General features: G+C 40.4%; 1 protein-coding gene across 1 annotated transcript in view; it reads right to left on the reverse strand.

Annotated features, from left to right (window-relative positions):
• LOC144599048 (kinesin-like protein KIF24) overlaps window positions 1-27,931 on the reverse strand; it is a 61,347-nt gene that overhangs the window by 16,555 nt on the left and 16,861 nt on the right. Inside the window, exons 4-9 of the mRNA XM_078409774.1 lie at window positions 25,492-25,589; window positions 19,070-19,285; window positions 15,255-15,342; window positions 9,214-9,335; window positions 8,229-8,334; window positions 6,777-6,848 (exon numbers count right to left, since the gene is read on the reverse strand). Of these exons, the coding sequence (XP_078265900.1) occupies window positions 6,777-6,848; window positions 8,229-8,334; window positions 9,214-9,335; window positions 15,255-15,342; window positions 19,070-19,285; window positions 25,492-25,589 (702 nt within the window). The remainder of the gene's footprint in view (window positions 1-6,776; window positions 6,849-8,228; window positions 8,335-9,213; window positions 9,336-15,254; window positions 15,343-19,069; window positions 19,286-25,491; window positions 25,590-27,931) is intronic.

Genomic DNA, 27,931 nt, shown 5'->3' on the forward strand with positions numbered 1-27,931 from the left:
ATATAGGCAAATGGGACCAGCTTAGATGAGGCATCTTGGTCGGCAAAGACAAGGTGAGCCAAAGGGTCTGTTTCCATGCTGTGTGACGCTATAACTTCTTGACTAGGTGATAACTTCACCTTAAATTAATTCAAAATGAACTTCCCTGTACCCCAAGTTACAAGACAGCTGGCTACATGTTGTCATTGAGAAATGTGACTGTTTCACTTTAAGTTACCAGGTTTCCTTTAATATAAAGCTGAGTTTGTTATGCAGTATTATTTGCTCAGGTAAATCACATGTAGATTAAAGAGGCTACAACTTTCGCACTGAAGCTTTATGTAATAGGATCATCATAAATGTAAGATTCCACCCCAAGGTCTGCTTTTGCCCTGCCACCATAGAATTTATCAATTTAAACTAGTTTGCAGAAGTCTAATTTTTACTTGTTATGTTCTCAAAGTAATAGTCATGAGGATTGTTGTCTCTGCATGAGAGCATGACCGCAGATGTGAGCAAGTTGTGAAAGTTTCTGAAAATATGAGGTTCACTTTGTAAACATTTTGCTCTTCTTAAACAAAACCCATGTGCAAGGCTTTTATTTTTAAAATTTTATTTAAATTTTAACAAAACAAAACAAATACATGTATGAACTCATAGTACGCGATGGTACCTACATTATAAATTCGATTATACATTTAAATTCGATTATACCTGTATTGTTCTGTATTATCTCCCCACCCACAACCCCCCTCCCCCCACCCCCCAGTTAGAAAAAAGAGGAAAAAGGAGAAGAAGAAAGATAAAGAAAGCGAAAAAAAAGATATGAGGCTGCTTTGGCAAGTAATGTAAAAGTAAACCCCAAGGGGTTCTACAGATATGTCAATAGCAAAAGGATAGTGAGGGATAAAATTGGTCCATTAGAGAGTCAGAGTGGACAGCTATGTGCTGAGCCGGAAGAAATGGGGGAAGATATTAAACAATTTCTTTTCTTCGGTATTTACCGAGGAGAAGGATATTGAATTATGTGAGGTAAGCGAAACAAGTAGAGTAGTGATGGAAATTAGGAGGATTAAAGAAGAGGAGGTACGGACACTTTTGAAGAATATAAAAGTGGATAAGTCTCCAGGTCCTGATAGGATATTCCCTAGGACATTGAGGGAAGTTAGTGCAGAAATAGCAGGGGCTATGACGGAAATATTTCAAACGTCATTAGAAACAGGGATGGTGCCGGAAGATTGGCGCATTGCGCATGTTGTGCCTTTGTTTAAAAAAGGTTCTAAAAGTAAACCTAGCAATTATAGACCTATTAGTTTGACGTCTGTGGTGGGAAAATTAATGGAAAAGATACTTAGGGACAATATATATAATTATTTGGATAATCAAGGCCTGATTAGAAACAGTCAACATGGATTTGTGCCTGGAAGGTCATGTTTGACTAATCTTCTTGAATTTTTTGAAGAGGTTACCAGGGAAATTGATAAGGGCAAGGCTGTGGATGTTGTCTATATGGACTTCAGTAAGGCATTTGACAAGGTTCCACATGGAAGGTTGATCAAGAAGGTTAAATCGTTGGGTATTAATAGTGAGGTTGCAAGATGGATTCAACAATGGCTGAATGGGAGATACCAGAGGGTAACGGTTGACAATTGTATGTCAGGTTGGAGGCCAGTGTCTAGTGGAGTGCCCCAAGGATCTGTGTTGGGTCCACTGTTGTTTGTCATTTACATTAATGATCTGGATGATGGTGTGGCAAATTGGATTAGTAAATATGCAGATGATACTAAGATAGGTGGAGTAGTTGATAGTGAGGTAGATTTTCAAAGTCTACAGAGAGACTTGGGCCTTTTGGAAGGGTGGGCTGAAAGATGGCAGATGGAGTTTAATGCTGATAAGTGTGAGGTGCTGCATTTTGGTAGGACAAATCAAAATAGGACGTACAGGGTAAATGGTAGGGAATTGAGGAATGCAGTGGAACAGAGGGATCTGGGAATAACTGTGCATTGTTCCCTGAAGGTGGAATCTCATGTGGATAGGGTGGTGAAGAAGGCGTTTGGTATGCTTGCCTTTATAAATCAGAGCATCGAGTATAGAAGTTGGGATGTAATGTTGAAATTGTACAGGGCATTGGTGAGGCCAAATCTGGAGTATGGTGTGCAGTTCTGGTCGCCAAATTATAGGAGGGATGTCGACAAAATGGAGAGGGTACAGAGGAGATTTACTAGAATGTTGCCTGGGTTTCAGCACTTAGGCTACAGAGAGAGGTTGAACAGGTTGGGTCTTTATTCTTTGGAGCGTAGAAGGTTGAGGGGGGACGATAGAGGTTTTTAAAATTTTGAGAGGGACGGACAGAGTTGATGTGGGTAGGCTTTTCCCTTTGAGAGTGGGGAAGATTCCAACAAGGGGACATAGCTTCAGAATTGAGGGACAAAGGTTTAGGGGTAACATGAGGGGGAACTTCTTTACTCAGAGGGTTGTGGCTGTATGGAATGGGCTTCCGGTGGAAGTGGTGGAGGCTGGCTCGATTTTATTATTTAAGAGTAAATTGGATAGGTATATGGATAGGAGGGGATTGGAGGGTTATGGTCTGAGTGCAGGTAGATGAGACTAGGTCAGGGAGAATGGTCGGCGTGGACTGGTAGGGCCGGACAGGCCTGTTTCCATGCTGTAGTTGTTATATGTTATATGTTATATGTTATAAAGAAATAAAAAATTTAAAAAAGGAAAGAAAGAAAGAAAGAAGAAAGAAGGCAACCTGGAGACAAGAAGGAAACACTTCCGGCTAATTTCTTATTAAATTCTTTTTAGGGGTATCAAAACAATCCTGAAATTAAATATTTCCAATTCTTAATCCTAGTTTTAAAGTGAATGGGTTCCAAAGTTTCAAAAAGAAATCATATTTATTTCTCAGATTATAAGTAGCTTTTTCTAATGGGATACAACTACGCATTTCTGCATACCATCTTGCAATTCTTATTTCATTGTGATCTTTCCAAGTGACCGCCACACATTTTTTTGCTATTGCTATTGCTATTTTGAGAAATCTTTCCTGATATTTATCTAAAATTAATCTTGGTAATATTCCTTTAGTATCTCCCAATAAAAACAACCTTGAATCCAATGGTATGGTCTTATTCATCAATTGTTCCAAAAAGAGAAGATTGGCCATTTGTCACCACTTTGGCTTTAGGTTGTTTATAAAGAGCTTTTACCCAGTTAATGAAACCATTTCCTAATCCGTACTTCTCTAATACTTTAAATAAAAAATCCCATTCTAACCTGTCAAACGCCTTTTCAGCATCTAAAGCAACTGCTACGCTCAATTCCTTTCTTTTCTGTGCTAAATGTAAAATACTTATAAATCTTGCTACATTATCAGATATTTTCCTTTTTTTGACAAATCCAGTTTGGTCCTCTTTAACCAGCTTCGGTAAATATTCTGCCAATCTCCTTGCCAAAAGTTTAGCAACTATTTTATAATCTGCATTCAACAATGATATTGGTCTATAAGAAGATGCATTTAAAGGGTCTTTCCCTTTTTTTTGAATTACGGTTATAATTGCCAGTGAGAAGGATTCTGGTAATGTAGAAGTTTTTTCCGCTTGATGTATCACTTCCATAAATACTGGTAACAACAAATCTTTAAATTTTTTATAGAACTCAGGCGGGAAACCATCTTCCCCATGAGATTTATTACTTGGTAAAGAATATAATACTTCCTCCACCTCTCTCAAAGTAAAGGAGGCATTTAGTCCCATCTGCTCCTCATTAGAGATTGTTGGTAATTGTATCTTGGATAAAAAATTATTTATCTTAATTTCATCCTTTTCAGATTCAGAATGGTACAGATTAGTGTAGAATTGCTTAAATACCTCATTGATTTCTCTAGGTTTATAAGTAATAATGTTTTGATCTGTTCTAATTGAATTTATTGTTCTTGATATTTGTTCTTCTTTCAGTTGCCATGCCAATACCTTGTGCGCTCTTTCTCCTAATTCAGAATATCTTTGGTTAGTTCGTAATATTAGTTTTTCTGTTCTGTAAGTATGTAAAGTATTGTATTGAAATTTTTTATTTGCAAGTTGTGTTTTTTTCGAATCTGAAGAAGTCTTCTGTAAGTCTTTTTCTAATACGGTGATTTCTTTTTCTAATCTTTCAGATTCCTTCCTATAGTCTTTCTTTATCTTAGATGAGTAGCTTATAATTTGGCCTCTCAAATAAGCCTTCATTGCATCCCATACAATAAATTTATCATCAACTGAATTTAAATTTGTTTCCAAAAATAATTCAATTTGTCCTCGAATAAAATCACAAAAGTCTTGCCTTTTCAATAGTAAAGAGTTGAGTCTCCATCTATAGACTGACTGTTCTTTATCTGGCATCGTAATTTTCATTAATAATGGTGAGTGATCCGATCTATTTGTATTATTCTACCCCTTAATTGAGCTGAAATCAAAAATAGATCTATTCTAGAATATGTATCATGTCTATTGGAATAGAAGGAGTAGTCTCTTTCCCTGGGATGGCTTTTCCTCCAAGCATCTATTAAATTTAAATTTTCCATTAAATTCAAGGTTGTCTTCGCTGCTCTTGTCCTTGTCGTTGTCCTTGATGATCTATCTATTACTGGATCTAAACAAAAATTGAAATCTCCCCCTATCAATATATTTTCATGTGCTTCCGCCAGATTGAAAAAGGTACCCTGCACAAACTTCTCATCATCTATATTTGGTGCATATATATTCATTAAGGTCCACAATTCTGAGAAAATTTGACAATGTACCATTACAAATCTACCTACTGGGTCACTTACAATATTTTGTATCTTAATTGGTAGCGTTTTCTTAAATAGGATAGCAACCCCTCTTGCTTTTGAGTTAAAAGAAGATGCGACCATACTTCCTACCCAATCTCTCTTTAACTTTTGATGCTCTTTTTCCGTTAGATGTGTTTCTTGCAAGAAAGCTATATCTACTTCCAATTTTTTCATCTGTGTTAAAATTCTCTTCCTTTTTATCGGTCCATTTAACCCATTCACATTATAGCTTAAAAAATTTAATGTGTTATCCATTCATTCATTCCTTTTTTTTTTTTTTTTTTTCCCTTTTGCTTTTTTTTTTCCTTTTTCCTTACCTTGATACCTCTTCCGGTATTTACATTGTGCCGTATTTCAGTGTGCTCCCCTCCATAGTCCAGGTATAAAAACAGAAAAGAAATAAGAAAGATAGAGAAATAGACCCTCCCTCTAATGTTGTTAATAAATAGATTAGCAACATTACCCCCCCTCTATTATACGAGGTGTGGTCCGCACCACACTTGTGCCCATGATTATGGTGGAGCATCCACATTCTCCAACCCCCCCGATATATCAAGTACTTCTAAAAATTAACAATCCTTAATACAGTTAATCCCCTCTATAGTATACAGATATTATTAATAATCAATCATTCATGAATCTTCTTAAGCATTTCTCGATGGCAATTCTTCCGCATACTCTTCTGCTTTGACAAAGTCTTTAAATTTTTTATTTTCTCCAGTGTTGATCATAATCTTCAAAGTAGCCGGATGCAGTAAAATAAACCTATAGCCTTTCTTCCATAGAATATTTTTTGCCTTATTAAATTCTTTTTTTCTGCTCAACAAGGCATTACTGATGTCTGGGTAAAAGATTATTTTAGTGCCTTCATGTTCTATTGGTTTTCCCTCTCTTATATTATTCCCGACTGTTTTGAAAACCAATTCTCGATCTTGGTATCCTAAAAATTTAATCAACACAGATCTTGGCTTTTGATTAGCCGAGGGTTTCGGTCTTAGAGCCCTATGTGCTCTTTCTATTTCCATCGGACCTTGTTTATCTATTCCCAGAGTGGTCACTATCCAATCTTGAAAAAAGTTAATTGGGTCTTCCCCCTCCACTCCCTCTGGCAAACCAACAATTTTAACATTATTTCTCCTGCTATTGTTTTCCAAGGCATCCAACTTCTCCGCCGTCTTTTTGCTTTCAATTGCTGCTGCAGTAATACTGTCTTCATTTTTTTCCACTCTAGATTTTAACATTTCATTTTCCATTTGCATATTATCCACTTTATTTGTCACTGTTTGAAATTTCTCCTCCATTTTTTTCAAAGTCTTACGAAATTTCTTGTTATCTCTCCTCATTAATTTGTTATCTCCTTCAATTTTCTTGAGCCTGTTAATAATTTCTTGAAGCATCGTTTTCATATTAGTCTCTGTATCTTCTTGCTTTTCTTCTTCTTCCTCATTTCCACTTCCACTGCTAGTGGAGTCTCCCGTTACCTCATCGTCACTCGAGTCCGAAACTCCAGACAAAACATCAGCAGCCTCTCGGCAAACAGTGGGCCTTTTTGGTAACTCACGGCGACTCCCTCGTATTTTGACCCGAGTCAAAGAGCGCTTGCTGGGAGTAGTAGACTCCAGCTTCATACCGGAGCCCTCCCCAGACCCACCGCCTGCCGAGGGGTCACCAAATCTAGTCCCCTGCTCCATCAGAGCTGTGGGCCTACCTTCGATTTTTTTTCTTGATTCCTTTGCTTGCTTCTGTGGCAGTTGTACTCCTCCTTTTACTTTCTTGGAAGGCATCCATACGTTCTGTATTCTTTCTGATTTAATTTAAAGTACTTGATTCCTTTAGTTTGTCTTTTTTTAGCAGTTTAGGGCTTTGTTTTCGGGAGTGCTGAAAAGTTATGTCTACTCAGCCAAGCATTGGACACGCCCCCGTGCAAGGCTTTTATGAAGAAAAGTCAGTATAAAACATTGTAAGAAAACAAAAATCTTACCAGGGTAAGCTTGCTTTGTCTGAACGGTGTATGAGCATGTTCCTGGTCAAGAGCACGAATACATTCTTTAAGCTAAAATGTAATTAAGAACAATTTTCTTGCAGAATATACAATGTACAATTGATATATGAAGGATCATGGTTTTTATAATAAAGAATCCACTCCTCCCCCTCCCCCACCCCCCCCAAGTCAAATTAATGGCGCCAACTTAACAATTCCTCACTGTAAATTATATTTACACACCAGCTACAAAACCTGTATTCCTATCTGCCAACTTTGTCTTAATAATGGTAGTAACTCTGCAGATAATTACATCAGAAGAGAAAAGAAAGGAAAGACATACAGGTATGTAGGTTAATTGGCTGGGTAAATGTAAAAATTGTCCCTAGTGGGTGTAGGATAGTGTTAATGTACGGGGATCACTGGGCGGCACGGACTTGGAGGGCCGAGAAGGCCTGTTTCTGGCTGTATATATATGATATGATATGATAAATCACAATTTCCTTCACGATATAACTAAAATCGGACTTTGGTAACCATGTTGGCTATAACTCCTCCAATTTCACATTTGCCTACTGCTATTAGACTCCTGAACCAATCATCTCTTTCACATCCTGGAGACATGGCTGCAGGGTGACCAAGGCTGGGAGCTAAACATGCAGGGGTATTCAATATTCAGGACGGATAGACAGAAGAGGAGGTGGGGTGGATATGGGGAAAAAGCAGGAACAGGGTACTGATTTTAGATGATCAGCCTGATCATATTGAATGGCGGTGCTTGCTCGAAGGGCCGAATGGCCTACTCCTGCACCTATTTTTCTATCTCATTCTAAGAGGTGCTGCCACGTACTCTTACTCGACATGTAGGAAGGAACTGCAGATGCTGGTTTAAACCAAAGATACTTAAACCAAACCTTACTCTACATTCTACCTCATTTGATTATTCCATTATTGTACTTTTAATATTCTTTTGCACTACTCAGATATAAATTTAGACAATTCTGATATTTTGCAGTCACAATTGCACATAATGTTTACTCTGTGAGTTTCATGGGAACAAAGGATTTCATTGCATCCTGGTGTATATAACAATATACTAATCTGAATCCTGATGTCCAGTTAATTTACCCTGTCAACACTAAGTTTCTATTGATAAATATAGCCCCAATTTCAATCACTCCTCTGATTACCTCAGTACAGGCAGACTTCGTTAGCCTCAAAACACATAGCTAGCTAAAGAAGTGCAAATGAGACCGATATTTATAACCAGCAAGGCTTTAGAGAATATCAGGTAGTCATTCCCTAACTTCCTTTGTGGGACAATCATGTCCTTTATAACTATTCCATAATGAAGAACCTTGAGTATTTCTACTACCCAAATGTACCTCATAAATTCAAATACAAAACATTTTGTCTTCACTAGAAAAGATTATCTGTTCAAAATCAACTTACGGCTAACAAACTCTGATTTATTTCTGCTCCTTCTAATTTAGTTTGCTTGTCGGAATCTTTGGCATCAGCAGCCCTCTCACTCCCAGCGAGATCAATGAAAGAAATCCTGGGTGGAGAATCAGCATAAGACACGGGAATAATATTCGTAAACATGGTATTGATTTGTTTTGCAAAGAAGATCAACATTTCTTAAAATCTTTTCTAGTTTGTTTTTGGGATATGGTTAGAAAAGTTTCTCTCCTTTCATCTCCCCTCAACCTATCCCCCTCACCCCCACCCTCCCCACCCCACCCCAGCCATCACCTAATTGCTTGACAGTCCTGCTGGTTTTCATGACTACCTCAGAGGAGTTTAAGAATAAAGACGTGTGTGTAACTGAAGCGAAGGTGTGCAAACTCCATTTACCTCGAAGACAGCTTTTCAAACAAATGAAGTTGTAAATTTTTAGGTTTCTTTAAAATAAATTATGTCAAGTCATAAATTGGCAGGATTTGTTGAACTCAATTGTACAATTATGAAGTCTAACTCTACCTGTCCTAAAAAATTGCAATATCATACCAATAGCAAAGCTTAGTACCTTCATAATATCCCCAATTTTTAAACTTGTATTACATTTGCTCAGTTCACAAAACATTACTCTTATTATTCTAACAATAGTATTCCCATAATGCAAAATATTGTATGTAGGTTAATTGGCTGGGTAAATGTAAAAATTGTCCCTAGTGGGTGTAGGATAGTGTTAATGTACGGGGATCACTGGGCGGCACGGACTTGGAGGGCCGAAAAGGCCTGTTTCCGGCTGTATATATATGATATGATATGATAATTGAGATGGTATTCTGATGAACATCACTCTTCAAAGAAACAAATTATTTATCCACTTTAAAACTTATCAATTCTATTATTAAAACAAGACCAAACTGCTTACTGTATCTCATATATAAAAATCTTTTAATTTTAAATTTTATAAATACAATTATTTTACCTTCCAACAATTGCTTCAACTGGATCCTTAAGCTGGATTTGAATAATAGCATGTGAACGTGAGGAATCTGAATTTATCCCAGAAGCCCCTGTGCTCCTAGCTTTACTGCCCCAAGAAATGACCTGAAAGAAAATCCAAAAAGCTGAAGTCATCAAGAAGTTTGCCTCTTGTTGACATTCAGGCAAAAAACATGCAAGAATACATTTCAGATATATGTTTAGCTTTTTGGTTAATGTATTACATTAGTGTGACGGTTTAGTATTTTCTTTGGTGCTTTTCACATTGATTGGAGTCTAATAATCGTAACAGTTTAGTAATCTCATAGCTCAAAAGCTATTTTAAATAAGAATTTCATTGTTCTGTTGTGGGTACACATGACAATTAAACGCTCTTGACTCTTGAATACATTTTAATGAACAAAGTAGAACAGTTGGCATCCATCAGACGCATAGTCTGGAAGAATATCAGAATAAAAAATATATAGTTATCGAGTGTAGAAATGATATCTGCAGATGAGAAAATAGATGGAAAATAAAATGTGATTAGAATACTGCCTGGAAAATCAAGGATTGGGATTGATAAAAATTCAGAATTCTGCAAAGGGGAACAAATACATTAATAAGAAAAGGAAAAGTAAAATACAAGAGTAGGTTAGCAAGTAACATTAGACATTTCTCTACCTATGTAGAAGGGAAAACTTAATGCCTGAATTGAAACAGGAAAAATACTGGAATGTATGAAAAATGAAGAGAAATTAACCAAATATTTTGTGTCTTTCTTCATAAAAACTAAAACCTTTTAAATAGGTCCAGAGTAAATGAGCTCAAAGAAACGAGCAGTTGTACAAAATATTAGGGAAATTAATGGGACCAAAATGATTATAGGAATTTCAAGGTGGCAGCCATGGAGATGGTTTATCATCTTCCAATATTCCCCAATTCTATAATTGTTCTCATGGATCAGAAGGCTGGAAACATACCTCCACTAAGGAGCAAGGGAGAAAACAGGGAATTATACATCAGTTAACTTGATATCAGTAGAATGGGAAATGCTAGAATTTATTAAGGAAGTGGTAGGGGCTTGGGAAGTGCTGTAGAACAGATGGATTTCAGAGTACAAGTATATAGTTCCCCGAAAGCAGTGTTACAGGTAGATAAGGTGGTAAAGATGGCTTTGGGTACATTGGCCTTCATCAGTCAGGGTATTGACTAGAGAAGTTGTGTTAGTTACAGTTGCCAAGACACTGGTTAGGCCACATTTGGACTGTTCAGTTTTGGTCACACTGCTCTAGGAAAGAGGTCATTAAACTGGAAAGTGCAGAGAAGATTTACCAGAATGTTGCCAGGACATGAGAAAGTGAGCCATAGGGCAAGGTTGGATAGGGTAGGACCTTATTCCTTTGAGTGCAAGAAGCTAAGTGATGATCTTACAATGGTGTATAAAATCATGAAGGGAAGTGGGGAAAATGCTAGAGTCAGTTATTAAAGATGGGATAGCAGCACATTTGGAAAGTGGTGAAATCATTGGACAAAGTCAGCATGGATTTATGAAAGGTAAATCATGTCTGACGAAACTTATAGAATTTTTCGAGGATGTAACTAGTAGAGTGGATAAGGGAGAACCAGTGGATGTTATATCTGGACTTCCAGAAGGCTTTCGACAAGGTCCCACATAAGAGATTAGTATGCAAACTTAAAGCACATGGTATTGTGGGTTCAGTATTGATGTGGATAGAGAACTGGCTGGTAGACAGGAAGCAAAGAGTAGGAATAAACGGGTCCTTTTCAGAATGGCAGGCAGTGACTAGTGGGGTACCGTAAGGCTCAGTGCTGGGACCCCAGCTATTTACAATATATATTAATGATTTGGACGAGGGAATTGAATGCAACATCCCCAAGTTTGCGGATGACACGAAGCTGGGGGGCTGTTAGCTGTGAGGAGGATGCTAGGAGGCTGCAACGTGACTTGGGTGCAATGTGAGGTTATCCACTTTGGTGGCAAGAACAGGAAAGCAGACTATTACCTGAATGGTGGCTGATTAGGAGAAGGGGAGATGCAACGAGACCTGGGTGTCATGGTACACCAGTCATTGAAAGTAGGCATGCAGGTGCAGCAGGCAGTGAAGAAAGCGAATGGTATGTTGGCATTCATAGCGAGGGGATTTGAGTATAGGAGCAGGGAGGTTCTGCTGCAGTTGTACAGGGCATTGGTGAGACCACACCTGGAGTATTGCATACAGTTTTGGTCTCCTAATCTGAGGAAAGACATTCTTGCCATAGAGGGAATACAGAGAAGGTTCACCAGATTGATTCCTGGGATGGCAGGACTTTCATATGAAGATAGACTGGATAGACTCGGCTTGTATTCACTGGAATTTAGAAGATTGAGGGGGGATCTTATAGAAACTTACAAAATTCTTAAGGGGCTGGACAGGCTAGATGCAGGAAGATTGTTCCCGATGTTGGGGAAGTCCAGAACAAGGGGTCACAGTTTAAGGATAAGGGGGAAGTCTTTTAGGACCGAGATGAGAAAGTTTTTTTTCACACAGAGAGTGGTGAATCTGTGGAATTCTCTGCCACAGAAGGTAGTTGAGTCCACTTCATTGGCTATATTTAAGAGGGAGTTAAATGTGGCCCTTGTGGCTAAAGGGATCAGGGGGTATGGAGAGAAGGCAGGTACGGGAAACTGAGTTGGATGATCAGCCATGATCATATTGAATGGCGGTGCAGGCTCGAAGGGCCGAATGGCCTACTCCTGCACCTATTTTCTATGTTTCTATGAATAAATAGGGTTAAATGCACAGACTTTTCCCCAGGGCAGGGAAATCAAGAACTAGAGAACATAGGTTTAAAAAGACACAGGAAAGATTTAATAGGAATCAAAAGGGCAACTTTGCACACAGAGGATGGCGGATATATGGAATGAACCGCCAGAGGAGGTAGTTGAGGTAAGTACATTTAAAGACGCTGTATACTCTAAGTGGTAACATGGTATTTAGAAAATAACAATAAGATGAAAAAAATCAACATGGATTTATGAGAATAATCAGGCAAGTTATTTTCTTTTAGAGATTCGAAAGCATTTTCGTTTTGAGGGACCCAAGTATTCTTATATACTCAGACTAAAATTTTACATGCAGATTCAGCTAGCTGTTAAGAAAGCAAATGTAAAATTGCTTAAAATTTAAGAACGAGATATCTTGCTCCAATTATGTAAGCCATGGTGAAACCACATCTCAATAATCCTGTATATGGTGGATCTCCTTACTTGACGAAGAATATACTTGCAAAAGGGGGATTACAGCAAAGATTCAATAAATAATTATCTGGGATGGCAAGTTTGTCAGATGAGGAGCATTTAGGCAGACTGAAGCTGTACTCTGTTGGATTTAGCAGACAGAGGCAATCTCACAGAAATGAACAAACATCCTATGGGATGTAACAGAGTAGATATCAGGATTGTGTTTCCTCTGGCAGGGACAAATAGAGCCATGTGATGCAGTAACAAAATAGGTCACCATTCAGCATAGAGATAAGATTTTTTCCCCCCCCAGATGGCAGTGAACCCCTGGTCTCACATGGCCCAAAGGTTAGAGTGCATGGGCAAGTTGACAAATTGGATCAAAAATTGGCTTGTTAATGGGTGGCAGTGACAATAGAATGTTTGTTTTTGTTGATTGAGAGCCTATGGTCAAAGATTGGTGTTGGAACCTTAATATATGTAACACACAAAGATTTGAATATGAAAATGTAAGTAGTATGATTAATAAGTTTGCAGATGAGTTAAAAAATGGTTGTTTTATTGATAGCAGGCAACTTAGTTCAGCCTGGTATAAAGCTCTTTTACAGTTGGAGCTGCATGCATAAAATCAAGTGCATGGTATCCTATTATGCGTCTGGCATTTGTATTGAAGATAATGGAGGGAGTTTAGGGTGTCAAGTGCAACTCTAATCATTGGAATGCTTTCCCCTTGATGTTCAGTGGCCAGTTTTACAAAGAGTTCCTTATTGCCACATTTGATAAAATGCCTCATTGATATAAAGGGCAGTGTCTTTCAGTCTCACCTCAGGTATATTTCTCTTTGGTTCATGTTTGGACAAAGGTTGTGATGAGGAGTGGAATTATGTGGTCCGAGCAATGAAAAAATCAGTGAAGCAAATTGTTGGTGAAAAATTGCCTCATGAGAACACTGTTAATTACACCTTCGACCATGACTTTTACCACCCAGTACAAGGGCAGTAGGCATACGAGAACATCGCTAGTTACAGACTCCATTCAAATCACACCTGTAACCATAATGTGTAAGAAGGAACTGCAGATACTGGCTTAAACCAAAGATAGACACAAAAAGCTGGAGTAACTTAGTGGGTCAGGCAGCATCTCTGGAGAGAAGGAATGGGTGACGTTTTGGGTCGAGACCCTTCTTCAGACTCTAACTATAAATCACTGTTCATTACTTTAATTCCCTGCCCACTAATATTGTTGGGAGTAACTTCACCAGAAAGTCAACAGAGGTTCATCAAGCTGGGTTTATCATCACAACCTCAAGGTCTATTTGGGATTACAATCTAAAACAAAAAAAAGAATAATTAAAACTGACTGGGTTGCAATTAGATAGATTGGATTTGCCATGCTCATATGGTTAAAACATACTCAGATAAACTTTCATATTGAAGATAGACACAAAATGTTGGAGTAACTCAGGGGGACAGGCAGCATCCCTGGAGAGAAGGAATGAGTGACATTTCGGGTCAAGACCTTTTATATTGTTCTCTGGATTCCAGTATTGTTACTGTACTGGAACTGCTTGACAAGAAGCACAGCCAATTCGAGTTCAGTGCCACACATGGGATTCGTCCAGTCTGGTAATCTTTATTGTATCCCAGTGCTCTCAGCCGTTTAGTTTTAGTTTAGTTCAGAGATACAGCGCGGAACTAGGCCCTTCGGCCCACCGACCTGCAATCACCCGACACATTAACACTATCCTACACACACTAGAGACAATTTACACATGCACCAAGACAATTAACCTACAAATCTGTAGGTCTTTGGAGTGTGGGAGAAAACTGAAGATATCGGAGAAAACCCACGCAGTCGCGGAAAGAACATGCAAACTCCGTACACACAGCACCCATAGCCAGGATCGAACACGCGTCTCCAGCTGCAAGGCAGCAACTCTACCATTGCGCCACTTTGGTTGAAAGTGATTGCAAATGTTTTAGTATTGTCATTGGCAATCACCTGCTGGGCTCTCTCACTGTAAAACTTGTTCGGTTTAATGGTGGTACCACACAGCATTTATAGCAATGTTCATGGAGCTGCCTACTCTTAGTTGTTTAACTGAGCACCAATATTCACGAGGAGATAGTGCAGGACTGCAGAGTTTTGATCTGAATTGTTAATTGTGCTGTCACTTTGCTCTGTCCTATGCATTCTGATTTTGGCTGCTAGCATAGGTGTAATCCTGTGTCGCAACTTCCCCAGATTGGCTACTCATTTTTATGTATATTCAACGCTTCTGCTAACATACATTTCTGCTTACCGTACTTGGGCATATGACAATAAACACGAGTTGAAAATGGATTGATCCCCGTTTTGATTGTCATGTTGTGGTGGATATGCCAGGCCTTTGTGTTAACCTGTGAGGGTATTTATTTCTGCTGTGCTTATACTGTAGTTCACAGTGTCAAGTTTGTGCTAACAGATCTCTTCCAGATTTTCAAAAGCACTTCTGATCTACATTATAACAGTGACTGGTGTTCAAAAGCATTTTATTTATTGCAAAGTCCTTTAAAGTTGTGAAAGGTGCTGCATAAAATGAAATGCTTTATTTTAGAAGGCATAAATTTGTTTCAGGAATATAAATTGGCTAATCACCCACTATTGTAACACATGGTATTAACAGAACTCGAAAGCATTGTAAAGATGGTACCAAACCACAGCTTGTAATATCCAAATAGAAAATACTGCCTGCATCTTCTATGGAAACGACTGTTAGATTTACGATGCGTAACACAATTCTTTTCTTCTTTTAAAATTACCTCTAATAAAGACTTAACTCCATCTACACGAATTTCACGCAACCCCACAATTTGCACTTCATGGTTGCCATCTTCTCTGGCAAATAATCTGGAAATAAAAACATAAAATGGCATGAACATGTATCTAGAGCAAAACAGTCTTATTTACCAGTGTCCAGAGTCAAGGAAAATGAGTGCAATGTGCAGATTAAAAGTGACTGAACTGTCTATGGGTGATCATTTTCAGGTCCAACGATCGCAGTTCTATTAGCTTTACATAGTTATGAATAAAAACAGGGCTAGCCCACAAGTCAAACATTTAAATTGGGGCAAAGATCGACACAAAAAGCTGGAGTAACTCAGTGTGTCAGGTAGTATCTCTGGAGAAAAGGAACAGGTGACGTTTCGGGTTGAGACTGTTCTTCAGTCTGAAGACGCTTCTTCTTGATCAGCTGGGCAAATAGGCAGAGAGGAATAGCAAATGGAGCTTAATGCGGATAAGTGAGAGGTAGACACAAAATGCTGGAGTAACTCAGCAGAACAGGCAGCATCTCTGGATAGAAGGAATGGGTGATGTTTCAGGTCGAGAAACTTCTTCAGACCAAGAGTCAGGAGAGGAGACAGGGATAAGTGTAAGGTGTGAAAATGAGACATCAAAGGGGATGCTGTTCAAGAAAATGTAAAATAGCAGCAAGGGAGGATGTTGCAGAACTCTCGTCGGAGAGAGGAGGAGAACTTCTTCAAAGTAAGCATACCTCGAGGAGGATTCGCAGTGGAGCAGACGAATTGTGTAGGAAGGAACTGCAGATTATTACAGTTTGGGAAGTCAATCCAGGGCAGGATCTTAACAGTAAATAGTAAGACCCTGAGAAGTCGTAGAGTAGAGGCATGTAAGAGTACAAATACAGAGTTCCCTGAAAGTGACATTGCAGATAGACAGGTGGTGAAGAAGGCTTTGGGCATTTTGACCTTCATCAGTCAGGGAATTGAGTACAGATGTTGGGATGTTTTGTAACAGTTGTACAAGACTTTGATGAAGCTGCACTTGAATAGTGTGTCTAGTTTTAGTCAACCGGCAACAGGAAAGATGCCATGCTGGAGAGTGTGCAGAGAGGTTTTAAGAGGATGTTGCCTGAACTCAAGGGCCTGGGCTATAGGGAGTGAATGGGGAGGATTGGATTCTATTCTATCTCCCACATAGGAGATTAGTGGGCAAAATTAGAGCACATGGTATTGGGGGTAGGGTACTGACATGGATAGAAAATTGGTTGACAGACAGAAAGCAAAGAGTGGGGATAAATGGGTCCCTTTCGGAATGGCAGGCAGTGACCAGTGGGGTACCGCAAGGTTCGGTGCTGGGGCCCCAGCTATTTACGATATACATTAATGACTTGGATAAAGGGATTAAAAGTACCATTAGCAAATTTGCAGATGATACTAAGCTGGGGGGTAGTGTGAATTGTGAGGAAGATGCAATAAGGCTGCAGGGTGACTTGGACAGGTTGTGTGAGTGGGCGGATACATGGCAGATGCAGTTTAATGTAGATAAGTGTGAGGTTATTCACTTTGGAAGTAAGAATAGAAAGGCAGATTATTATCTGAATGGTGTCAAGTTAGGAAGAGGGGATGTTCAACGAGATCTGGGTGTCCTAATGCATCAGTCACTGAAAGGAAGCATGCAGGTACAGCAGGCAGTGAAGAAAGCCAATGGAATGTTGGCCTTCATAACAAGAGGAGTTGAGTATAGGAGCAAAGAGGTCCTTCTACAGTTGTACCGGGCCCTGGTGAGACCGCACCTGGAGTACTGTGTGCAGTTTTGGTCTCCAAATTTGAGGAAGGATATTCTTGCTATTGAGGGCGTGCAGCGTAGGTTCACTAGGTTAATTCCCGGAATGGCGGGACTGTCGTATGTTGAAAGGCTGGAGCAATTAGGCTTGTATACACTGGAATTTAGAAGGATGAGGGGGGATCTTATTGAAACATATAAGATAATTAGGGGATTGGACACATTAGAGGCAGGAAACATGTTCCCAATGTTGGGGGAGTCCAGAACAAGGGGCCACAGTTTAAGAATAAGGGGTAGGCCATTTAGAACAGAGATGAGGAAGAACTTTTTCAGTCAGAGAGTGGTGAAGGTGTGGAATTCTCTGCCTCAGAAGGCAGTGGAGGCCAGTTCGTTGGATGCTTTCAAGAGAGCTGGATAGAGCTCTTAAGGATAGCGGAGTGAGAGGGTATGGGGAGAAGGCAGGAACGGGGTACTGATTGAGAGTGATCAGCCATGATCGCATTGAATGGCGGTGCTGGCTCGAAGGGCTGAATGGCCTACTCCTGCACCTATTGTCTATTGTCTATTGTCTATTCCATGGAGTACTAGGAAAGTCAGGGGTTATCTATATAAAATCATGAAGAAATAAATCGGATGATTGTACAGAATCTTTTTCCCACGGTAGGGGAATCAAAAACTGAAGGGCGTAAGTTTAAGGAACCAGAAGGGCAACATTTTCCACATAGAGGCTGTGGGTACATGGAACAAGCTGCAAGAGGAAGCAGCTGTGGCAGGTACAATAACAACATTTAAAAGACATTTAGACAGGTACATGGATAGAAAACATTTAGAGAGATATTTACAAAACGTAAGTAAATGGAAGTAGCTTAGATGGGGCATTTTGGTCGTCATGGACGAGTTGGGCCGAAGAGATCTAGACCAAGAGTAGAAAACGATTCATTCTCACCTAACGCACAACTAACAATGGCCTGTTTCCTTTATCATCGTTACTTTTTTGCATAGCATTTATTCAATTGTTCTATATCTCTCTACATCACCGTCTATATCTCTCGTTTCCCTTTCCCCTGACTCTCAGTCTGAAGGGTTTCCACCCGAAAGGTTACCTATTCCCTTTCTCCAGATATGCTGGCTGACCTGCTGAGTTACTCAAGTTTTTTGTGTCTAACACAATCACTATTAACTGTTCTTGGCTTTTTTTTTTTTAAGATACCTCTTCAAACAATTTGATGTAGCGAGACTTCATCCAGTTTATTTATTTATCCAGTTGCTTTAGAACTTTATTTTGGTCAAATATGTCTTGGAAATAATAAGTCTTTGGTGAATATTTTTTAACTATGTTCTAATTACTTACTAGCATTTCCTTTCTTGGAGATTCCCAGATGGACTTACACGTGTTTACTGATTTTCAGATATGCCAACATATTCTCTACATTTTACTGGTTGAAACAAGCTGCTTTCCCCATTGCATGCCATTAATGTGCATATAGCATTGGAAAATAGTCTCAATATTAAACTTTTGATATTTTTCAGAAACTTAGATATGCCATTAAATCACAGTCCCTTCTCCACTTTTCTTTCAGTTCTGCAAATTATTTCAAAACATGATAATGTATATTTTCTTCTCCCCTTTTCTCAGTGAGGAAAAACATTTTAAGTAGTAGGCGATGATAGGGAAAGCACTACCTGGAAGTGCAGTAGATGCAGATTCAACTGTCGCTTTCAAATGGGAATTAAATACATTTTTGATGGTAAAAAAAAAAAGACACATTTAACTTTATCTGCAAAACAGTCCTGTTATGTACAATGACTGCGTGGCTCTCTGGTTATCAATTGGAAAAATGTTAGCCAAAAGACTGTTTATTTTTTCAGTTAATCTCAGAAAACACCACAAAAAAACAATTTTGGATTAGATTGAATCACTAAAACACTAAATTAATTACAAAAAACACCAACTGCCTTATTCTAAAATATTTCCACTACCATATCTTCACCAATTAATTAATTGCAAATTTTGTCACTGTCTACTAAATCTAACTTTGCATTTTCGTACCTTTTTCGACCATTGAGCAGGTCATACAGTTGGCCACAATATATCTCGTAGAAGCTTATCCAGATGAAAAGTGCTGTGGCTGATTCTGATGTTTGAAGATGCACAAAGATGTCCTCAGCAGCAAGTGCATATAAGCCTGGATTTTGATGAGTTCCAATCATGGTATGAGTTTTTCCAGCTCCAGTCTGCCCATATGCAAAACAAGTTGCCTTTCCACTTCGAAGATTACATTTGCATAAACAAAAAGGCAAAAATTATGAATTTACTCAAATAGTTGTGTGGACCATACATTCTCCCCTTATGATCACTCAACTTACCCAAGCCCATATCATTCAGAGCCAACTCAATCTTATAGATGCTGATATTCTTTTCTGTTTCTTCCACAAGGAAGACAATGTGTCTACAGAGCAACTGAATTGTGACCTGCACTGATGATTGGAGCCAAAAGGTAGGATTATCACTTGGTACAACAACACAAAAACTTACCTCTCAAACATACCTAGTTAAAGAACTTCATCAACCAGGATTTTGCAGCTTCATCAACCAGAATTTTAGTAAAATTCTTCTAAATTTTTTAATCATTCAAGACTCAAGCATGTTTAATTGTAATATACACTGATCATCCAAAACATTATGACCACTGACAGGCGGTGAATAACATTGATTATCTTGTTACAATGGCACCTGTCAAGGGGTGGGATATATTAGGCAGCAAGTGAACAGCCAGTTCTTGAAGTTGATGTGTTGGATGCAGGAGAAATGGGCAGGAGTAAAGACCTGAGCGACTTTGACAAGGGCCAAATTGTTATGGCCGGACGACTGGGTCAGAGCATCTCTGAAACGGCAAAGCTTCTGGGGTGCTCCCGGTCAGCAGTGGTGAGTACCTACCAACAGTGGTCCGAGGAGGGACAAAACACAAACCGGCGACAGGGTGTTGGGCGCCCAAGGCTCATCGATGCGCGAGGGCAACAAAGGCTATCCCATCTGGTCCAAACCGACTGTGGGAAGACAACAAGCCGGTGGTGGGAGTGTGATGCTCTGGGCAATGTTCTGCTGGGAAACCCTGGGTCCAGCCATTCATGTGGACATCAATTTGACACGTGTCACCTACCTAAACATTTTTGAAGACCAGGTACACCCCTTCATGGCAATGGTATTCCCCGGTGGTAGTGGCCTCTTTCCGCAGCATAATGCGCCCTGCCACACTGCACACATTGTTCGGGAATGGTTTGAGGAACATGAAGTGTTCACGGTGTTGCCTGGGCTCCAAATTCTCCAGATCTCAATCCGATTGAGCATCTGTGGAATGTGCTAGATCGACAAGTCTGATCCACGGCGGCACCACATCGCAACTTACAGGACTTGAAGGATCGGCTGCTAATGTTTTGGTGCCAGATCCACAGGACACCTTCAGGGGTCATGTAGAGTCCATGCCTCGGCGGGTCGGCGCTGTTTTGGCAGCTCACGGAGGACCAACAGCATATTAGGCTGAGGCAGGTGGTCATAATGTTTTGGCTGATCGGTGTATACCAACAATGGAACAATGAAATACTTATGTGCAGCAACATTACAGACCTGTAAAGAGTACTTATTCATAGGTAACATAATAAACATAAAAATATCAGTAATTTAGAAACCAACATTAGTGCAAAAAGCTCAAAGGCCTAGTGCAACCAAGAAAGTTCATTGTTCATAGCTAGTATTAGTGTTCAAGAACCTGATGGTTGTTGGGAAGAAGCTGTTCCTGAACCTGGAGGTAATGGTTTTTGGACTCCTAGAGAGGCCAAATTAGACTACAGGAGGAAGATAGAGGACCACCTGGACAGTAACAACAGCAGGCAGGTGTGGCAGGGGATCCAGTATCTAACCAACTATAAGACCAACCTTGGAGCTGCTGAAGGTGACGCCTCGTTGGCAGAGGAGCTGAACCTCTTCTTTGCTCGCTTTGAAGTGGAGCCACCCGAGACAGCCATATCACACCACATGGTCCACAGCAGCCTAACCCTCAAGATAGAGGAGCATGAGGTGAGGCGCACGCTGCGGGCCATCAATCCAAGGAAGGCTACTGGACCCGACGGCGTCTCTGGACGCGTGCTGAAGGACTGCGCTGACCAGCTGGCTGGAGTCTGTACGAGGATTTTCAACCAGTCTCTGGCCCAGTCCACTGTTCCATCCTGTCTGAAGTCCGCAATCATAGTCCCCTTGCCCAAAAAACCCCACATTTCCAGCCTCAACGACTACCGGCCAGTCGCACTCACACCAGTGGTGATGAAGTGTTTTGAAAAACTGGTCCGGGGTCATATCACATCACTCCTGCCCCGAAGCTTTGACCCCCACCAGTTTGCGTACAGAGCGAATAGATCCACAGAGGCCGCTATAGCCACAGCCCTCCATGCTGCACTGTTCCACCTGGAGCAGCCGGGGAGCTACGTGCGGATGCTCTTTGTGGACTACAGCTCTGCCTTTAATACCATCCTTCCCCATAAACTGGTGGACAAACTGGGGGACTTGGGACTTCCACACTCCACCTGCATGTGGATAAATAGCTTCCTGTCAGCTCGCAGCCAGAGAGTCAGAGTGGGCCATCACACATCCACGGCCCTTAGCCTCAGTACCGGCTCTCCACAGGGCTGCGTGCTGAGCCCCCTGCTCTACACCATCTATACACATGACTGCACCCCCGCCCACCACAGCAACACCATTGTCAAATTTGCGGATGACACTACGGTGGTGGGACTCATCACCGGGGGGGACGAGTACGCCTACCGGGATGAGGCGGAGCAGCTGACAGTGTGGTGTGGAGAAAATAACCTGCTCCTCAACACCTTAAAGACAAAGGAAATAATAATAGACTTCAGAAAGAATAAAACGGACATGGTACCATTAACTATCAGAGGGGACTGTGTGGAGAGGGTGGCGGATTTCCGCTTCCTGGGAATCCATATTGAGGAGGACCTGACGTGGAGCGTGAACACCTCTGCGCTGCTGAAAAAGGTCCAGCAGAGACTGCACTTCCTGAGGGTGCTCAGGAAGAATAACATCACTCAGAGACTGCTGTTGTCCTTTTATCGGTGCTACATTGAGAGCATCCTAACATACTGTGTATGCGTATGGTACACCAGCTGCACAGCGGCTCAGAGGAAAGCGCTCCAGAGGGCCATTGACAACGCCCAGAGGATTGTCGGCTGCCCTCTACTTACCTTGGAGGACTTACACAGTTCCCGCTGCATCAAAAAATCCCAGAGTATTATAAAGGACATTTCCCACCCCGGACACTCCCTGTTTGAACTGTTACCGTCAGGCAGACGGTACAGATCTACAAGGACAAGGACAAACAGACTTAAAAATAGTTTTTACCCCACTGCTATAAAGGCACTAAATGTAGCCGCCAAGGAACGCAGGGGCGATACATAATAAGAGACTGTGAAATCGACAGAAGGATGTAGGGTTGGGTGTTTATGCGTGCTATTTTCATGATATTTATTTTAGTTGTTTATCTTTTTTAAAATATTTTACCTTGTATGTATCGTTAGCTTTTAGAAATGTTTGAATGGTGCACTGACTGGCTGACATTTTACAATTTCGTTGTACATGGCTCATGTTACAATGACAATAAAGGAACTATTCTATTCTATTCTATTCTACACTGTCTTTCCGATGGTAGGAGTGTAATGAGAGCATGACCAGGGTGGTGTGGGTCCTTGATGATGCTAACTGCCTTTCTGAGGCAGTGCATCCTATCAATGGTGGGGAGGTCAGTACTTGTGATGGACCGGCTGGGGGTCCACCACTTTTTGTAATCTCCTACATTCCCCAGTGTTCGAGTTGCTGAACCTGGCCGTGATGCAACCAGTCAATTTGCTCTCTACCATATACCTAGTATGTTAGGTGATGATATGAAGTCACAATGAATCAGAATAATATTAAAAAGTAGGGTATGTTTATGTATTGAGGCATAAAAATATTCAATTTATAAATTAATAATTGAAGGTTTTTGTTCCTCACTTGATCCGATGTGGATACAGTGGTGCAGCCAGTAGAGCTGTTGCCTCACAATCCAGCGGCCCAGATACAAATCTGACCTCTGGTGCTGTGTTCATCCAGGTGGACTCTTTCCGTGAGGCCTGGTTTCATCCCGCATCCCTAAGAAGTGCAGGTTAATTGACGACTGTAACTTGTTCCTAGTGTCTCGGTGAGCAGTGGAATCAGGTGAGGGGGGTTGAGGTGGTCGGAATGCGAAGAGAAATTAATGTGGAAGGAGCATTGTGGAATAACTTTACATCAGCTAAATAACCAGGATGTGGAAACTCAATCATTGTGGAGAAACTCTCACAGCCACCGGAACAACATTGCACACACAGCACCAAACGTCAGGTTTGAACACGTTACTTAAGTTTTGAGCAGCATAGCTATGGGAAGAGGTCAAGGGATTAATTGCTTTTGCACAGAACCAGCACAGAACAAAAGGCCCAATGTCCTCCTTCCACTCTGTAACCCTCTGATACATGTCAGAATTGACATCACTCCCGATAATGACGCACAAGATCTCTAGTGATGTTTGGGAATAAGAGAGGGCATGCAAATAAATAAGTTACATGTGCAGAATCAATTTATGTCATAAAAGCATAAGAAATAGGAGCAGAAATTTGGTAGTCTGAGGCTACTCCAACTATTTTCACCATTCCCATTTTCCTGCCTGTTTCCATAACTCTCAACTCCTATGGAAAACATGTATATTTATATCTTAAATACACTCTATGATTCAGGCTCCATAGCTCTCTTGGGTAAGCAATTTCAAAGATTCACAAGCCTCAGAAGAAACTTGTCCCCATGCTCTTCTTGTTCTGTGGGTGACTCCTTATTCTAAAACTATGCCACCCCCACCCTATCCAAGTTCTGCATTCTCCAACAAGGAGTAAAATCCTCTCAGTATCTATCCTGTGAAAGTTCTCTCAGGATCTTATGTTTCAATAAAATCATTCTTCCAAACTCGAAGTTTCCAAATGGTAGTCAAAATAAGGGAGGCCTTGTGGTTAATTGGTCCTGAGTATATGAACTGATTACATTCCTAGAGTAGCAAATAATTTTCTGTGTTATTTTCCTTTTCTTTCTATTGATTGTTGTCACTCCCAGATCATCTGATCACCGGTAAAGAAAAACGTTCAAGGGGAGTCATATTTTAGTGCACTATAGGAAAATTAGGGCAGGCCTTAAAAGCTAGCCCCTTGATACTTATAGGCTGCTTTCAGGTGCTGATATTCTTCTTCCCATGCCCAAATTGTTATGGTTGCCAATCACTTATCAACTGACCCAATTCAACCCATTTCCATAAAATGTTTTTTTTCCTCCACACCACTAGCCAGGATCAAAGTTCCACTGTTGTCTTCCCCTTTGCCATTTGTTGTTTCTTCCCAGAAAACTTTTTTTAATACAAATACTGTATTCGCTATAATTTTACCCCAACAGACTGATACTATTCTTTAAAATTGTGCATTGCACATTTAGTAAGATCCAACTACTACTTTTCTGGTGTGAAATGTGGCATTTCAGTTTTTCACAACCCTCTCAATACGAGTGCATTTCAAAAAGCCACAAGAAAATTCAAACACTGTATTCCAATTATTTTCTATAGGTCTAATATCTGGTACCTTATTTCCCCAATGCCCTCAGGTATTAACTAGCCTCTGTGTTCTTCCCTCCCTGCAGAAATCTCAGACTGCTTCAATTCCTTAGATGCACATTACCCACATAATGTTCCATTTATTCCCAATGCTACCAATTTACATACAACATATACCATCTTCCCCCTCCTTCCTGTTCTAAGAAAAAGGAAAACGTGAGATTTAATACATGCTGTGAATGATATAATAAAAGGTCACAGATACAAAATTTCAATGAAAATGTATTCATCATCTCAAACTTTTAAAAATGGTCACAATTTTTTATTAGTATGACAAACTTAAAGATTTTAGAGATACAGCGCAGAAACAGGTCCTTTGGCCCACCGAGTCCACGCCAACCAGCGATCCCCACACATTAACACTATCCTACACACATTAGGAACAATTTACAAAAGCCAATTAACCTACAAACCTGTACGTCTTTGCAGGAGGAAACCAAAGCACCGGAGAAAACCCACGCAGTCCCAGAGAGAACATACATACAGCGCCCGTGGTCAGGGTCGAACCCGGGTCTCAATCGCTGTAAGGCAGCAACTCTACCGCTGCGCCACTGTGACGCCCCAATAAAATCAGTTCTGTATTCTTCTACAAGGATAAGATAAAAATCTTATCTGAATTATTCAATCACCAAAACAACTTTTGACCTGATACATCAGTGTAAAATAGCAGAATGACCCAATATGAGTAATGTGAGCACAATGAGAGTTCATATGATAACAGCGATGAAGTAAAGTAACATACCCACTGAAAACATGCTGGATGAGGGGATAAGCAGTCTTCACGTACACATCATGATTGGTACAAGCCTCCTCAAATACTTCATCAAAATAAAAAACATGCTGCAAATGAATCACATACTGAATTTAATTAAAAAAATAAAAATGATTAAGAATGGTGAACAAATGGTTATAGTGAAGTTCAATTTCAGAATAATAACTATTGTAAGGGATTAGTATTTCCGTAGCAAATTTATCGATACCAAATTCAGTTAGTAAAAAAAGACTTGGGAAAAGGCCTTTTTTCATGCCAAGTTATTTCTCAATTAAATAAGCATTATTCTTTACACCAATGGATATTATCAACTATTTTATAAAATAAAATTCTAATATATACTTACTGAAACAAAATATGCTGACTTTAACCAACTAGAATGTTACCAATAGACTCAAAATCAAAGACCTGAAGAAGGGTCATGACCCGAAGCATCGCCTATCCATGTTCTCTAGAGATGCTGCCTTTTCCATTGGGTTACTCCAGCACATTGTGTCCTTTTTGGTTAACCAGCATCTGCAATTCTTGGTTTTAACTTTTATACTCCAAGGACCGCTTGGAATAAACCAAATTTGACAGAGAACAATTCTGTACAGAATTACAGTCTGAAGAAGTGTCTTGACCCGAAACAGCTTACCAGGGAGAAGGCAATTCTGGATTTAGTGTTGTGCAATGAACCTGATCTGATAAGGGGACTCAAGGTAAAAGAGCCATTAGGATGCAGTGATCACAATATGATAAGTTTTACTCTACAAACTGAGAGGGAGAAGGGAAAATCGGAAGTGTCGGTATTACAGTATAACAAAGGGGATTACAGAGGCATGAGGCAGGAGCTGGCCAGATTTGACTGGAAGGAGGCCCTAGCAGGGAAGACGGTGGAACAGCAATGGCAGGTATTCCTGGGAACAATGCAGAAGTTGCAGGATCAATTTATCCCAAAGAGGAGGAAAGATTCTAAGGGGAGTAAGAGGCACCCGTGGCTGACAAAGGCAGTCAAGGACAGCATAAAAATAAAAGAGAAGAAGTATATCATAGCAAAGAAGAGTGGGAAGCCAGAGGATTGGGAATCTTTTAAAGAGCAACAGAAGATAACTAAAAAGGCAATACGGGGAGAAAAGCTGAGGTATGAGGGTAAGCTAGCCAATAATATAAAGGAGGATAGTAAAAGCTTTTTTAGGTATGTGAAGAGAAAAAAAATAGTCAAGGCAAATGTGGGTCCCTTGAAGTCAGAAGCAGGGGAATTTATTATGGGGAACAAGGAAATGGCAGACGCGTTGAACCGGTACTTTGGATCTGTCTTCACTAAGGAAGATACAAACAATCTCCCAGATGTTCTAGTGGCCAGAGATCCTAGGGTGACAGAGGAACTGAAGGAGATTCACATTAGGCAGGAAATGGTGTTGGGTAGACTGATGGGACTGAAGGCTGATAAATCCCCAGGGCCTGATGGTCTGCATCCCAGGGTACTTAAGGCATGACTCTAGAAATAGTGGACGCATTGGTGACCATTTTCCAATGTTCTATAGATTCAGGATCATTTCAGGATCCAGATTGGAGGGTAGCTAATGTTATCCCACTTTTTAAGAAAGGAGGGAGAGAGAAAACGGGAAATTAGACCAATTCGTCTGACATCAGTGGTGGGGAAGATGCTGGAGTCAATTCTAAAAGACGAAATTGCAGAGCATTTGGATAACAGTAACAGGATCGTTCCGAGCCAGCATGGATTTACAAAGGGGAAATCATGCTCGACTAATCTACTGGAATTTTTTGAGGATGTAACTAGGAAAATTGACGGGGGAGAGCCGGTGGATGTGGTGTACCTCAACTTTCAGAAAGCCTTCGACAAGGTCCCACATTGGAGATTAGTGGGCAAAATTAGAGTACATGGTATTGGGGGTAGGGTACTGACATGGATAGAAAATTGGTTGACAGACAGAAAGCAAAGAGTGTGGATAAATGGGTCCCTTTCAGAATGGCAGGCAGTGACTAGTGGGGTACCGCAAGGCTCGGTGCTGGGACCGCAGCTATTTACAATATACATTAATGACTTGGATGAAGGAATTAAAAGTGCCATTAGCAAATTTGCAGATGATACAAAGCTGGGTGGTAGTGTGAGCTGTGAGGAAGATGCTATGAGGTTGCAGGGTGACTTGGACAGGTTGTGTGAGTGGGCAGATGCATGGCAGATGCAGTTTAATGTGGATAAGTGTGAGGTTATCCACTTTGGTGGTAAGAATAAGAAGGCAGATTATTATCTGAATGGTGTGAAGTTAGGAAAAGGGGACGTACAACGAGATCTTGGTGTCCTAGTGCATCAGTCACTGAAAGGAAGCATGCAGGTACAGCAGGCAGTGAAGAAAGCCAATGGAATGTTGGCCTTCATAACAAGAGGAGTTGAGTACAGGAGCAA

The sequence above is a fragment of the Rhinoraja longicauda genome, chromosome 1, assembly GCF_053455715.1.
Source record: "Rhinoraja longicauda isolate Sanriku21f chromosome 1, sRhiLon1.1, whole genome shotgun sequence".
NCBI lineage: Eukaryota > Metazoa > Chordata > Chondrichthyes > Rajiformes > Arhynchobatidae > Rhinoraja > Rhinoraja longicauda.